Below are 16,082 nucleotides of genomic sequence, written 5' to 3'. Positions count from 1 at the left end.
ATAGTTGAGATCGTTTCATGTAAACTTTGGATTTCTATTTTCACATGACACTTGTGATACAGATATGAAGTAATCGCTTAAAAGACCTTTTTGGTCTACTCTTCTTGCTGCTAGTCTGAGGTGAATCTTAAACAGATAGCTCTCGCTAATCCTTAGCTTCATACTAAGACCTACTGAGAGTTATTTTATTCGTGATAAACAAGGCTTTGTTTGCTAAATCACGTATGAATAACCCACTGAGTTGAAAGATGTGGGTTAAATATTTTAGAGCAACAAAGGGGCTTGAAGTATAATTACGATGGTCATCCATGATTTTTTACCTTCATTAGTAGGATCAAACATGCGATGTACTTAACTTTAAATAAACCGATCTCTTAGAACCTCCTTAGGTAGCGAACTTTGCTTGACTTAGTTACTGTTTACCACTGAGTAGTTTACAACGTAATTAGCTGCTAATCTACCCATCTGCAAAGAACATCAATTCGAGAGAAATAAGACAATAACTCGTTTTTACTGTGATAAAACAAACATTAAAAGCTCGCGAAACAATAAAGCAATCTTCTAAAATAGCCATGAGTTAATGCAAAGTACCGACTTCGATTCCGCAAAAAAATTGACAGACATCCATACAAGGCTATCCTGGGAGTAAACGTGGGGCCGCGCGTGACATTCGCTTGACCTGATAGCTATGTAACCAAGCTTCAACTAGTGAACATTCTCTTCCGGATTTCAACATGGCTGGCTTTTGCAAGGCTCTAACTACAGCCCTTTTTGAGTACGATACAAGCAAAGTGGTCCACATTCAAAGCAAGACAATCGGTATCATCAACAGACTAATTCAACTCACTATAATCTGCTACGTCATCATGTAAGTAGCGAAAACTCTTCTGCCGAGGCTTGTGTACAGAAGGGCATATGATCACGCACTCATGTGATGTCTTCAGTTAAAATTATGCTGACATACTTCGATTATGCTCACATCCCTTTGCCGATTTAAAGTAATCCACACTGTTGTTCACGATTTAGCTTGTCTTCGGCTTGCATTCTAAATTAAAACTGAACACGCGTAAATTTGTTGTTGAAGCCATAAGAAAAGTTAAAAGTTTTAATCAGTTCTCTTTTGGGTGAAAAAAGAAGAAATGACTGAAGGAAGAAAAGCCGGCAGGGCAAGTAAAACAAAACCGACCCCCGACCCCCCCCCCCCCCCCCCTAGCTCAAAGTCTGGCTCCCCCACTGTTAATACACACCTTATTTGGATAGTTGGATTCACAAATATTCATCAAGTATAAATAAAGTATTTTTAAAATCCATAGACTTCTTCCTCTAAATAAAATTAAAATGTGAAACTAAACTCGAAACTGAAGATTACAAGCTGTACATAAAATGATCACAGGATTTACAGCTATTGTGAAATTAAAACTCCACATTTAAATACACAAATTTGGAAGGGAAGAAACAACTTTACAGATGTACCTTGTGATGGTTTGTTGTTGATGTAAACCTTTTTCTCAACATGAGGGAATTCTTCACCAACTTTAATCATGCTCTCACCTAATAGGGTTTATTACACAAAATTTTGTGTTTTTTATTTAACAGATTTTTCTTAGAAATTTCAAGATAAAGAACAGCCTCTGTATTATTCACTACCCGTCATGTCCAATATCCATAATAATGATAATGAAATGATAATGATAATGATAATGATAATAATACATAATAATAATATACGTAATGATTATAACTTTTTAACAACAACAACAGTAATAATAGTAAATCAAACTGTTCTCGCATTTTGGTTGGTTCTTACTTTTGATCAGACAGGACAGATATATCAATATTATTTACGTCATTAACATTTTTTCTGTTTCCCTATGATATGATATAAACAGATAGATTGTAAACAGATAAATTCCATGGGCTGTTCAGTGATATAGCATTGAAGACATCGAAATGTGGTAAGAACATCAGTGACACACTCGGCTATCACCTCATGTGCCACTCTTTTGTTCTTACTGCATATTGACTTCACCTGTGATCCATTACTGAACATACCAATTTTACAGCAATTGTTTCACATCACATAAAGAAATTTTGTCGTTCAGAAAGCGAGGCCAAAGCGAAATCCTTACATTCATCTTGGTCTGCTTCCTTGGACATTTATTATCAATAAGTAATTTGAAATAAATTTTTTTCAGCTATGTTATAATATACCAGAAAGGTTACCAAGACACAGAGATACCGTACAGTTCTGTGACCACAAAAGTGAAAGGAACATCTCTTACAAACTTGACTAATGTTTCGAACCAAAGTTTTCCACTGTATGGCGGCATTCATTTATGGGATTCAGAAGAATACATTATTCCACCAGAGGTAGACTACTTATTAATCTGAAGTTCATCTTCTCTCATACTTGACAATTTTTACTTGCAATTTTAAACTAAAATTATTTTTTCTTTTAATTGCTGTCCTTTCATTCTTATGTTTGTTCTAATTTGTGGTAACATCTACAAAGACAACATCAATTATCTAGAAATTGTGTCATTCCAGAAAATATCCATTTCCCTACTATGAAAGGTTTTTAGTTTGAGCTCCCCACCCCTGGGAATTGCAGCTTTGCTTCATACTCTCCTCTATAAATTTTGGCTTTTGAAACCCCACTCCCCCTTGGAATTTCTTGTAATATTCCTTGAGGCAGATATGGATATTTTCTGTAGCTGCAAATTCTTCTTTATGTCAAATACAATCACTTATTACTACACTTGATGCACTGAAACTTTCAAGGATAAGGAAGAGAATGGATCAGCGATCTTTTTTGTGTGTGTGGGGGGGGAGCATTCAGTGTGATAGATTTAAAGGTTAGTTGGTCAGGGGGGATGAGTGTGAAGATCATTGGCTAGGGAACAGGGTATGTGGGTCAGTGGGATCTGAGATGTATCAGCTCAGTGGTACAGTGGAACCCTGTTAAACCGGCCACCAATGGGCCACAAAAATCTGGCTGTATTAACGGGGTGGCCATATTGAGCTTTTGTTTGGATCAGAATAAATTGACCGTATTAACAAGGTGGCCGTAGGGCGGGGTTCCACTGTATAAACCTGTAGGTGTGGAAGCATATGGAATGGAAGTGAATTTCAGTAGTTTAGTCAGTGATTAGTACAATCACAAAGTGGGACGACAAAGGGATTTGGTGGGACGGGTGTGAGAGTGGATAGGGTAGGTGTGAGAGAATATGAAAGGGGTGTGGAAGTTGGTGTCCACAGGCAAGTGGTCAGATTGATCAGTGGTGTGAATGTCAGTGGGATGCATGAGGGTTTGGCAGTTTAAGTAGGTGGAATGGGTGTGGAAATCAGCTGGTTGGTGGAATGGGTGTTGGGAACAGTGGGATAGAAGGCAAAGGGATTCAGTAGGATTGGCATGGAAGGCAGTTGGATGAGTGTAAAAGTCAGTGGGATGAGTGTTGAACACAGTGGATTGTGTGTACAGGTTAGTGGGATAGGTTTGGGAGTAAGATAGGTGACATGCATGGTGCACATGCAAGCCAGGATTTCTATCCCCAATAAAATGGCTCACCACTTGCTACCTAGGCTAAGTAAGGCTAAACAGAGTGCTATTTAATGGGCTATTAGGAGTGTTATTTAGGCTAACAGCAAGCAAGCCATGCCAGCCAGTAATCCATACTGGCTCTAAGGCTAACTGCAAGCTAACTACATGTAATGACAACTTTTTTCCAGGGGTTGGGGAGGGGGGTAATTCAGGTTCTTTTTAGGCTAACTAGACTGTTACTGAGGCTAACCATGGATGGGTGTGAGATGAGATCTCTTACCCATATTATTGGCAGAGATCCCTCTGCCAATCTCATCTCACTGAAATGAGATTGGCAGATCCAATGGTATGAGAGAGGGTTCAATACCATTGCTGTACAAGTCAAGCACAGACAGGATTAGATTCAATGTCATTTAAAACTTGACAAAGGCACACCTTTATGAATTTGTCATTTCCTAGAAGTTGTCAAAATGTAACTGACTATTTCTTCTCATAGGAAAATGGAGCTTTTTTTGTGATGACAAACATGATCATTACACCTGATCAGACACAAGGTACATGTCCAGAAGACCCTGAACTCTCTGATGTGAAGTGTATTAACGACAGTGATTGTACGGCCATGGAACCAGTCAAATATGGACATGGTAAGTTGTTCCACAAACAGAGATGCAAACCTAAAATGATCAAAATCTTGGAGTTATCCAATTTTGAAACTTCTCACCCCAAAAGTAGCATTCCACCAATTCAGCCTTTCCAAAGATTTTCTCCTGAAATTGTCACAAACTGGCGACATTTAGTTTGTAATAATGATTATTATGTACTTTCAGCCCTTTCCTTCATATCCGGAACATTTGCTGCATCCAATATGATAGTGTATTGTGTAGTTCCGAAAATATCCATACCTCCACCACGGAGGGAATTGGAAATTCCAAAGGGGCGGAGGCTAAAAGACCCAAGAAATTCCGGAGGGGTGGGGGTTGGATGGTCAATTTATTTTCCAGATGTCCTTCGATCATTTCCATACAGATTCAATCTAGCTGTTCAAAAATCCTTTCTTACCTACTAAGTAGATCTTGCACATGAAAAAATAGTGGCCTGAATACTTGTATTTGAATCACATTAAATTTGAAATAAGTTTTCTTTCTTCAAAAAGCAATTTGGAAGCTAACAATTGGGAAGAACCTTCTGTTTCATGGACATGGTTTCCATTTCATGTTACCAGTCTACATGAAGTCACCTTATGGACCAAAAAGTACTGGTGACTAGCCTAGTTCTTTTCACATCAATCGAGTGGCGATCAATTTCCTTCATGAAAATTAGTTTTTTTTATTAAGGTAGAAATGCTGTTACTGCAAAGCATGTTTAATAAATTGTTGTATGTTTTCTTAGTACATATCCTCAGATGTTACAATCAATAGGGGTGGCGAATGGTACCCAGAAAATTGTGGATCTCGGAAATTTTTGATGCGTTCTCGAAATCTTGGAAGTTTTCCTGACGAGTCACGAAGTCTCGTTTTTCATGTGTTTCTTTTGGTCTCGGAGTCTCAAATTTTTTTCGCAAGGTCTCGGAGTCTCAGATTTGCCTTTTTAGCAGAGGTTCTCTGGGTAGGTATCGCGTTGAGCAAGCAGTCAGTGTTGCTGAGATTAAGCATGGCGTTTACGCTAACGGTGGGAAATACGGAACTTTTACTTTTCTTTACTTTGCTTCTCTTATTATATTCACTCAGCCTGTGCACATGCTCATTTGATCAGGTTTCTGCTGACAATAACCATGTACACGCTTTGATGCTGAAATCGCACGAAAACATGGTCAGTGGACTGTATTTTTAGCCAATTAAGTCAAAGAATTCAAGTAACTTGATTTAGATTTTATAAGTGGTTAGCCTAAGGACGTGCGATTGTAGTCTAGAATATACCGGCATGTCTAAGACGGTGTATTCTAAGCTATTGTAGAAAACCATTTCGCAAAACAAACACAATATTTTATTTTTAATTTGCTTTACTTACATTATGTAGTGTTCTTACCATGTGTTTGGTAATCCAACGTTTTGCTCTCCTCGTCCTTTGCGGTAAGTTACTTCACATTCATGAGTCGTGCGTGGTGTCACCTTCTAGAGCAAGCTAAACACTAGTCTTTACTTTCATAGCAGTTGACCTGCACCTCTTTAGAACCTCTATTTTGATTCATTCTTGTTAATCTGCTACTCTTTTGTTCTTTGGGCAAGGGGTATTGTTTGTGTTGTTAACCTGTTGTTAATTTTTTTATTGTTTCATTTGGCCCGTTATAAAGAACCTTGTAAACGGTGCAGATCACCACTTTCACAGTGCCTCTCTCTACCCAGGAGTATAAATGGGTATCTGCCAACTGTCAGGGAACTTTACAAAATGCTCAGTAGGGGTTAACACGTGTCAAACTCCTCGTCCTTGCATGTTATGCCACTTGACACGTGAAGACTTCACTTTTATACCACATTTTACATGCAGTGAGCTTCCCTTAGCACATAGACCTGTCAGTTGAACAAACGATGCAGTTTTTTTGCAGCCATCTGCTTATTTTCAGTGGTGCTGCCTGCTCATCTACAAAAGCTTACAAACACTAGTCAAACGTCTTCCAGTATTGAGCCTAGGTTTTTATCCATTTCGTGGATGCTTACGAATAGCAAAAGCTAGTCAAGATACATCTTTTTTTTCTGAAGACACGAGAATAATAAGCCTGGGCGTCTTCATGAATAATCATGTATGAATAATTACAAAGTTAACAGTTTACTTACATTTGCGTTTTTGCTGTTTCTTATTCTCCACCCTCTCCTCGTCCATAATGAGTTATATCAACCAGTACGGAAGGTCAAACAATATTTAGCAGCTGAAGTTAGATCGCGTAGTAAGCTCAAGAGACTAACGGATGATCGCCGATGAGAAGCTTTGTGATTTTTGAAGCTAGCTGACTGGAAGTTGATGACAGCGCATGACTTCGAAAGTAGTTGAAAGTCGGGTCATGATAGGCCGTAAAAAGATCGAAATGTTAATGCATAACTAAATAGTTAGCGTTTATCCCTGACTGCTATTTTGGTAGTTCAAATAAACTACAAGTTATTGATTGTATATTAGGTTTGACTACTTCCCTAAATGAGATCCAGTTTCAAGCAACCAAGAGCGCACGAATCTCACGTCTCAGGCTCGGAGTTTTGTATAGTTAAGGTCTCGGGCTCGGTTTTCTCTGCACTGAGTCTTGGGCTCGGATTTTTCAAAATCGTGTAAGTCTCGGTCTTGAATTTTTAAACAACGGTCTCGGCGTCTCAGCAAGTCTCGGATTTTACCATTCGCCACCCCCTAATCAATCGAGAATACTGTAGACAGGAGTGATGTACAACGCACTCTGACAGCCTTGCATTTGGAGTGTTTACTTTAACTTTAACACACTTTCTTGCCAAAATGAAATTTTCCAGAGGGTATGGGGGGTGTTGATAATACTCTTGGAAATTCCTAAGTAGGCTAGATTTCCACTGTTCTCTCATGTCTGGTCAGCGTTCCTCCCCATGCAGAGACAGCTGGATGCGGGAGCAACAAAGCATGTCTGTGATGTAACTTCATAATTTAATTCATGCGGCACTCCTGGTCTCCAGAAATGACATCTGATTACAACCTGGACAGGCCAGCATGACACCTTCCACTTTTAAAAAAATTTGATCTCAACCTATTTTATTAGATATCAATGCCACAGAAGGGCATTAATGCTGTGTTCTAAGAAAAAGTTTACCTTTTATGTAGAGCAGAGCCCTTTGACTGTTTTGTAGCAAACATCATGTCAAAGGTCATATCTAGGTCTGCATGGTTTCTGCTGCTAAGTTGACACCTTGTAATTTGCCAGGTAGTTTTGGTTTGTGTTGGCCTTGAAAATTTATTTTTGTTAGGCGTCACCAGACTGTGTCGCTTTCCTTCACAAGACTTTACATCAACAAGACATCCATTTGACTTTTGCCTCTTGAGCTCAATCATGTATATGTTTATCTTTCTCTTTGTTGATTTTGTTCGTTATCTGACATTCTGGCACCATATGATTCAAATTTTCCCAACCCTGTTGGCTGAATACAGAACACATCTTGGTCATTGATTAAGTTTTTTAGGGCTTCCCTTTTTAATTATTTTGAACTTTCAATCTTACTGTAAATGTTTCTAAAGTTCTCTTGTATGGCACATTGATTAATTCCACATCGTCTGCCATTGATCTGACAAGATAATTTATGCCCGACAAAAATCTGCCGGCAGGTATCTGATTGGCCAAAACTAACAAAAGAATCCTGATGTGTCCAACCATGGCTTTGGGGAGGAGTGTGGGCTCCTTTTCCTTAATTGAGCCTAATTCTGAAGGGGTGGGGAGGTTATTTTTGAGTTGAGAAAGTGGAAATTCCGGGGAGGCGAAGGTTCTCACGTGAAATTTCCTCCGTGGTGGGGGTATGGATATTTACTGGAACTACATAGTTCAGTTTTAATCCTGTACCTGTACAGTTTCTGTAACTTGAAGGGTCACTATGTATTTCTGCATCCCTGGATTGGACATTGGCGAGTCCATCTGCCATATATCACACATTTCTTCCAGTATTTTGTCAGGTATATCAACCAGATGTTTCCCAATGCTCTTGGTAGGATCAAAAGACGTCTGTGGAGCAACTCAAAATTTCTGTTATTGAAGTGGTAACCCATGTTGTCAACCAGTAGTGATTTAATAGATCCCATTCACATAAAATTTAATACACGTGTAAGAGTTTAATGTGCAAATTGTTTCAGAAGATATCCATACCCCTCCCTTTGTGGGGATTTTTGGTTTGAACCTCCCAACCTTCTGGAAATTCCAGTTTGGCTCATACTTGAGTTTAAAAGTTTTGGCTTTTGAGACCACCTCCCCCTTGGAATATGGAGTAAACCCTTCTAGGGTGGGGACATTTTCTGGAACCACTCAATGTGTATTAATTGAGTGATCAAGTTAGGGCTCAAGAATTTTTTCATTTATGACATTAGGTATCAAGACAGGAAAATGTGTCAACACTTCAAAAGCGCAAGATGACCCTAATCAAAAAGTTTGTGAGATTTATGCCTGGTGTCCAGTGGAAATTGACATAACACCGATGCCCAACTTTAACCTCAGGCAAGCTACTCTTATACGATCTATGCAGTGATTTGCACTAGACATTCTTCAAGCTTAAATATTAAAGTTAAGTTTGCATCCGTTTCCAGAGAGGTAAGGGTTGAGGAACATTTTCACAACTCCATTCCAAAACGTTTGTAAGAAACTTCTTATAGATGGAAGGAGTGACTTTGTTAACAGAAAATCTCAGATTGAAGCCTTTGTTGATGAGTCACACCAAATGGTTGTTCCTGTTTACAATCTCTGACTTCTTAGTCTTGAATTTTCAAAGAAGGATCATGGCATCTCAGCTACTCTCAGATTTTACATGTCATCCTGTACACACCCACACTTGAGCAGAGCCTTACAGTGATACACTGTGTGATAAATAGACTTTAGTCAAATGGAGACCGTTGTGTTTTTATCGTCCTTCAGATGTTTTCCTCAGCACACGCAGTTTTGAAGATTGGGGAATATCACTTGGATATTCCCTGGTTTTATATAGCTGAGGCATACTTAGTCATATGATAGTTTAGACCAATCATGTGAGGGCAAAAAAGTATTTGATGGATTGTAATACTTACTATATTGTTTTCTTTCTATAATAGAGTGCATCTAATTATCTACATTATAATTTTCCTTCCAGCCATGGTGTTCCGCTTTTAGAAACTGAGAACTTTACAGTATTAATAAAGAACAATGTTCAGTTTCCAAAGTTTAAAGAGTCTGGGTAAGTATGCATAAAGCACTATCTTAGTTCCCTAAGGAATAAATTGTTATGGAATATTCATCATTAAAATACATCACAACAAATCCTCACCTCTTTAACTAGACAGAAACACAGAATCAGCAGAGCTTTAAATGTAATGATGGTGTGAGTAAAGTGAGTAGTTTGAATGATTTTCTTTTCTTTGTCCCGTAGTGCTCTCTAAAAGAAGTCAAAAGCACTTTCTCTGTGTTTCTATTGACTTAATACAAACTTGAATGTGGAAGTTTGGAAGAATTTGAAAAAGTTATATGGTCATGAGCCCCAATTGTGGCTCTTGTTCCCAGAACTTCTCTTTGTGTTCCATTTTCAGTTTTAGAGCACCAAGTGCTAAAATTGATATATTAAGCAATAATGGCAAGAGCAGCAACATATCTCCTCTGTAAATCGTAATGCTTTGCATTTTAATTGGTAATGGAATATTATAACTGATAATGTGTGCAAGGAGAAGGACACCTCTAATCCACACTCCTGATGCTTAATATATAATGTCCATCATCTTTCCCATCTCAGTTTCCCCCCTTTTTGAGTCCTTATAGCTTAGCAGAATGAAGTGATGGTAATACTTACCTATTTATATCATACCAGTAGTGACTCTAAGGGAATTCCCCCTAAGTACCCCTTTCTTTTTCTCAAAAGAATTTCTGCTGAAAGACCATTTCCTACCCCCACCTTCCCATTTTAAACCTTCATTCTAGTTCACCTCCACCCCTCACACACACACAACCCAGCCCCACCCTTTGGAGCTTTACTGGATTTATCACTGCATACATGAAGTACACCTGTAGCATTTTACCTGATTATGTATTGTTAAATATTGAATTTGTTCTTTTTCCTATAGACGAAACATTCAATCTGATCTGAAGACCTGTGTTTATGACCCAGACAAAGACCCTCTCTGTCCCATTATCAAACTGGGAACCATTGTAAAACAAGCACGACAAGATTATAATAAACTAGCTTTTAAGGTAAAAATACCCTCTTCTATTACCAAGCAATCATAAGCATGCTATTCATGCAGATGGCGCAAGGAATTTGTTTTAGCCCTTTGCGTGTTTTGCAGGCCTATAGTACGGGCTAATTGCTTTTCCATGAGGACATGTGAATCTTAATAACCAGTAGTTTGCTAAGAGTTGATTAAAAAATCGTCACATATTTAACAACACAAACAGGATTTTTTGGGTTACTGAGCCTTTCAGTAACACACAAATTCTGAACTTCAAAACCTAACTAATCATGATATTGGATTTTTACCAGTGAATACTTGAAAGATCATATATTTGAACTGCCAAGAAAGATATGAAGACATGATTGATCATCACAGTTGTGAAATTACAGCCCCCAAAAAATTCTGGCTTGAAAGGGATTCACACCCGTGATGTCTATGATACCACTTCAGTGCTCTACCAACTGAGCTATCAAGCCAACTGGGGGCTGGTCAGGTTGTGAGTTTGTATTGTACCCGTAGATATCCCAAGGTGTAACACGAGAAAGCATTACATACCTTTTTTGCATAAGGATGATTTGTTTGAGTGATGTGTGTGCTTTATTTTTGATTTTGTTCTCTCTGGCAGGGTGGTGTAATGGCCATCATTATCAACTGGGACTGTGATTTTGATCCTTTAACTTATTCTTGTCAGCCCAAGTATTCCTTCAGGAGGTAAATAAATGCAGTCAATATTGATCTTCTAACCTCTCCCTGAACAGGAGACTAGTCTTACCAGCCATTCTGCAAAATGGGCATCCATTTCCATTCATGAGAGTTTGTAAAATGTTTGTTAGTCAGAAGATAAATCACTGATGTCCACTATCAGGAGATGTTTGTTAGCAGAAGTCCAGGTGTAGATCCAGGTGTAGACAATTTCTCTCGGATTTGTCACAACAATTTACAGTATTATTAGACTAGTGGTTAACTGTCCTTCAAGAGTGAATTGTTCAACTGTCAAATGTTTTGTTTCTTATTCTGAGATAATTTTCTCCTGACTTCTTTTCAGACTTGATGATGCTGAATCTCCAATTGCACCAGGATATAATTTCAGGTAACTTTATTAAGATATTAGTCAGAAATTGGCTGACCTTGTGTGATAGTTTAACCTTGGTATCCCCAGTTACTGTTATTTCAGAATTTTTAGTGACTTTCAATATAATCATGTCTGGGTATCAGAAAAAATGCCTACCTCATGACTCAGTCAGAACTGACAAAAACATCCTGTAGTGGGAATACATGTATGCAACTTTTGCTAAGTGCTGGAAAACATTTTCTGGTGCAAAGCATTGGAAAAGGTGTAACCATATTTGCCAAGTATGGAAAAACTTGTAACAGATGCAAAACGTAGGAAAACTAAGTTGCTTGATTTATTTTGATCCTGTTTGGCATCTGGTCTGGTTTTGATTAAAGTACTAGTATCTCTTATGTGGGTACCATACCCCCGTCTTGCACCCATGTCCACCTCTTTGGTCCATCTGAAATCTCCCACTGCCCCCCGCCCCCTCTCCCCCCCCCCCCCCCACCTACTTGCCAACACTTACCCAGTGATATTTGCAAAGTAATAAAGTTTCTTTGTTTAATACAGATTTGCCAGGTTTTATGAGAAAGATGGAAAAATACACAGAACCTTATTCAAAGCTTATGGTATTCGCTACGTGGTGTTAGTATATGGTCAGGTATGTTAAGCCTAGTTCACACCAGCGACATATCGACATCTCGACATAAACATAACGACATAAGGATGTTATGTCGTTATGTTTGCAGTGTGAACATCCTGGTATACCGTAAATCCTCGAATTAGCGCCCGGGGCGCTTATTTCAAATTTAGGAGAAGACGGGGGGCGCTTATTCGAGGGGGACGCTTATTTAATTTTTCCCAAATCGTGGGATCATGATCTTTTTTTTTTTTAATACATCATCTGCGCGTCAACAACAACATAAGCTGTTTATTGACATAAAAAGCTGATCGTAAAGTTTAAATCGCGGCACCGTTAGTGTTCAACTTATTCACTTAACATCTAAGTACTACATGACAAAAACGATACATCCTTTGTTGTCTCATTAAACGCCCACAAACTGGGGGGTTGGGGGCGCTTATTCGAGGGGGGGCGCTAATTCGAGGATTTACGGTAGTGACATAAAAGCAACATGATAGCATGAACATAAAGACATAAGGAAAAAAACTGATCTTTACGTCGATGTTCACTTTACCGACATAAGTGATTATGTCGTTTTCTCGTTATGTCCCTAGTGTTAACCAAGCCTTACCAACATGCTTAAGAAGCCACTACAGTGGACCCTTTCTTATTGCTGCTTGTGTTTATTTAAGTCGTTGTTTACGTTTCTTTCAGGGTGGAAAATTCAGCGTCGTCCCTCTATTTCTCAATTTAGGTTCGGGTCTTGCTCTTCTTGGAATTGTAAGTTGACACTTTGGGTTAACACAGTAATTATCCTGTATTTTTTCAATTTCATTGCATGGTGAAGAGGAACAGCGACGAGAGTGTAGAAAATATTCCACTCGTGAAATTATCTACATCTAACATCAAATTCTCAGTAGTGACGTTAAAGCGTTATGTTGCGGTCAGTAAGGAGAATTGAAGGTTTGAGCTTGGAATGGAAAAAGTTAATGAAATGGAGTGGTTTATTGTCTGGAAGGAGAAAAATAATAAACCACAGTTGAAAGCGTAGTACCCTACGTGAAAGACACATCGTTCTTAACCTATCAGTTTAATAGAAACTGTGAAATGTTAAGTGTTTTTAAGAGTTTTTTTCTCACAAAATTGTCGTCGCGATATTTTAAGGCATTTTCTCTGGTGAACAAAATTGGCTTCAAATTGAAGCAAACCTCAAAATATATTTTTTTGTAAGGTAGAAAAACATCAAAGTAGTAAAAATAAGTCAAGGTAGGGGCGGAAAGGCGAGCGAAGAGAGCCATACGAAGAATTTCTCTCGGTCCCCACCCCCTACCCTGTCAAGTCTCCCGTTTTGCGCTCGCGTCCAATCCTCTCGCGATTCTATCCGCGCGTTGAACGATCGAATAAATATACGAGAAAATAGGGGGCTGTCAACAGTCTAGTAGTATTGTGTGACAGTGTTGCGTGACAAGTATACTTCTCTTCCCTTTGCAGGCAACAGTGTTGTGTGACGTAGTTGTTTTGTACATCGTTAAACGCAAGTCATATTACAGAACGAAAAAATATCAGTATGTGAACGATCCAGAGGACGAGGTAAGTGATCAAGTCATTGAAATACGTGAAATTATCAAGGGGTTGAAAGATAACGAGATGATGTTTGTGAGTGATTTTACAAGCCAGCAACTCTGTTGACGGAATACAAGCATCTTCGCACCATTACAGCAACTTGATCAGTTGCAAAGCAAGCTTAAAACATATTCAGGCTTAAAAGGGAAGGATCTTGTTTTCTTGTTTATTACGACAAAAGAGATAGTTCTCTTCTTATAGGAGACCAGGTCGAAAGTTGAGTTCCTATTTTTTTTTTTTTCCTTCCTCTCCCTCCCTCCCTCCCTCCCTCCCTCCCTCCCCCCCCCCCTTCCTTTACCGTTTATAGTAACCTCGAGTTTGTAAATATTTTGTTCTTCTGTTTAGGAAAGGTGGCTTTGTTTTGTACGGTTTGAACAGGCATAGAAAAGTCTATAAATTAAATTCTATTAAGTTACGTTTTCCTTTGAAAATGTAGAGGCGCTTGAAAGTCCTTGAAAAGCCCTTTCATGCCAGTATTAACCGTGTTCAACTTAATTGTTTTGCAGAAGGGACGTTTGCTCTACACAGACGACAACCATTAACGAACAGGCTAATCCTCTAGAATACTATTGACAATTCCATCTTCACAAGTTACCTGAATAGACTGGAGCTCCTGATGGAGATGCCATGAACAAGAAGTTTGTGGTCGAAATTGATGTCTAACGTTAGTTCTCTTATCTTTCGCTGTTGCCCACAGACAACAAAAACGAAATAAATGTTTTACAATAACAGAAATAATACTGTAGGTGTACCAGCGCATGAAGCATTTCTCATCCGTGGAATATAATCTTATCTGACGACATCTGTAGTTGATTTAACACTTCTGAACTCAACATCAACTTTCCTTACAAATTGTTGTTTATTTTCTTTAATAGAGCGGTTTTCAATTGAGTGTCGTAAAACCAAAACCAAAGAAATCGCTCCAGCCAATCACAAAGGACATAAACAATACCGTGAACCAATCAAAACTCGAAGTAATTACACGTAGCTGACACAAAGCGCGGGAAAACGTGTGCGAACGAATCACGATTGGTTTTAGTTTTACTTCTGATTGGATAAAAAATTGGCGCAAGTTTTTTTAAGCCAATCGTGTATCGTAGTAAGGGTTAACTTGGAAATTCAAGGACCGAGCTTGTAATTCTCATGTAGATAGGAACAAAATTTTTAGAAACAAGTATTTTATTTAACAAATAAAGAAGCCTAAGCCGTGTATTACACTGTGATAAAACACAACGGGCATGTGAGAACACGAGGGAAATGTAGAAAACACGAACCGCAGGCGAGTGTTTTCTACATTTCTCGAGTGTTCTTAAATGTCCGAAGTGTTTTATCACAGTGTAACACACGGCTTAGGCTTCTTCATTTACTTTATGATATAGAGGTAATGTGATGAAAAACAATAAAACACGCTTTTTCTATGTTTTATACTCTGATAAAACATGGGTTTTGACCAATCAGAGTGCGCGCAGGGTCCTATCTATATCATAAAGAATTTTATTTACCGCTTTGTTTTATTCTCAATTTTCTTAGTATCAAAAGGTAGAATCGATTTTTAAAAGTATATTATAATAGGGGTATTTTCAATGGCACATTCATAGAATATCTTTTCGTCCACTGTTCCAACCAATTGAAGTAGAATGCAGCATATATACTATTTGGAGGCTCAATCGATATTTACTAAGACTGAACAATTCTTTTCCTCGTGAAGAGAGGGAAACCAATGACCGGTGGAAGCTGGAGCGAGTTGCGTCGAGTTTCCGCGCTCTCATGCAATAATCCGCGAAGCAAAAGAAAAGTAAGACCTATTTGTGGTCTCGTATTTACATATTTTTATTGAAATAGATATAAAGAAAATTGAGTCAGTTAAATTGAGTTAGTTAAATGCCTGAACTGTATGCGTGTCAACAAAGCCATAGACAGAGTAACTGAAAATGTTTAGAAAAATCTCAAATAAAGTGTTGCATGTTTGTAACATTAAGAGTCCAGTTATTTATTTGGAGCTGTTTTTTAAGTTAATACACGGTCGGTTGAGTGTCCTTGTTGACAAGAACAAGACCTTAACGACTGAATATAGTAACAACATAACAACACATGGTGAGTGTCAGTTCTGCTTAATTTTGAATTTATTCCCAGCCCATTTAACACTTGCTTAAAAACCGTATGTCTTTCCCACCGATTTTACATCTTTTTGTTTTCAGCTGTGGGTGCTCTATGCTCTTTCGTGACTGGGTCTGATGAAACGCGTTTTGCTACACCGATAATGGTTTTATTGGCTGCATCATTAAGACAAGATTTTATGAACCATTGAATTACCTGAAGCTCCTAATAAAGAATCAGCTATTTTTTTACAATGCCCAGTTCTCTCTCTTAGACGCACCCGCAGGGAGGGAATCATGGTAGTTGCA

General features: G+C 38.4%; 1 protein-coding gene across 1 annotated transcript; it reads left to right on the top strand.

Annotated features, from left to right (window-relative positions):
- The first annotated feature begins 708 nt into the window (after positions 1-708).
- LOC110066174 (P2X purinoceptor 4-like) lies at positions 709-15,651 on the top strand. Its single transcript, XM_020773379.2, has 12 exons — positions 709-868; positions 2,196-2,370; positions 4,038-4,185; positions 8,558-8,684; positions 9,310-9,393; positions 10,271-10,397; positions 11,004-11,089; positions 11,424-11,468; positions 12,003-12,093; positions 12,769-12,834; positions 13,546-13,644; positions 14,184-15,651. Exons 1-12 carry the CDS (start codon positions 735-737, stop codon positions 14,217-14,219), a joined length of 1,218 nt encoding a protein of 405 aa, XP_020629038.2. The 5' UTR covers positions 709-734; the 3' UTR covers positions 14,220-15,651.
- Positions 15,652-16,082: the final 431 nt, after the last annotated feature.

The sequence above is a fragment of the Orbicella faveolata genome, unplaced genomic scaffold (assembly GCF_042242905.1).
Source record: "Orbicella faveolata isolate gen_17 unplaced genomic scaffold, um_ofav_v1 contig_47, whole genome shotgun sequence".
NCBI classification, from domain to species: domain Eukaryota; kingdom Metazoa; phylum Cnidaria; class Anthozoa; order Scleractinia; family Merulinidae; genus Orbicella; species Orbicella faveolata.
This window is presented reverse-complemented; position numbering and strand designations above follow the sequence as displayed.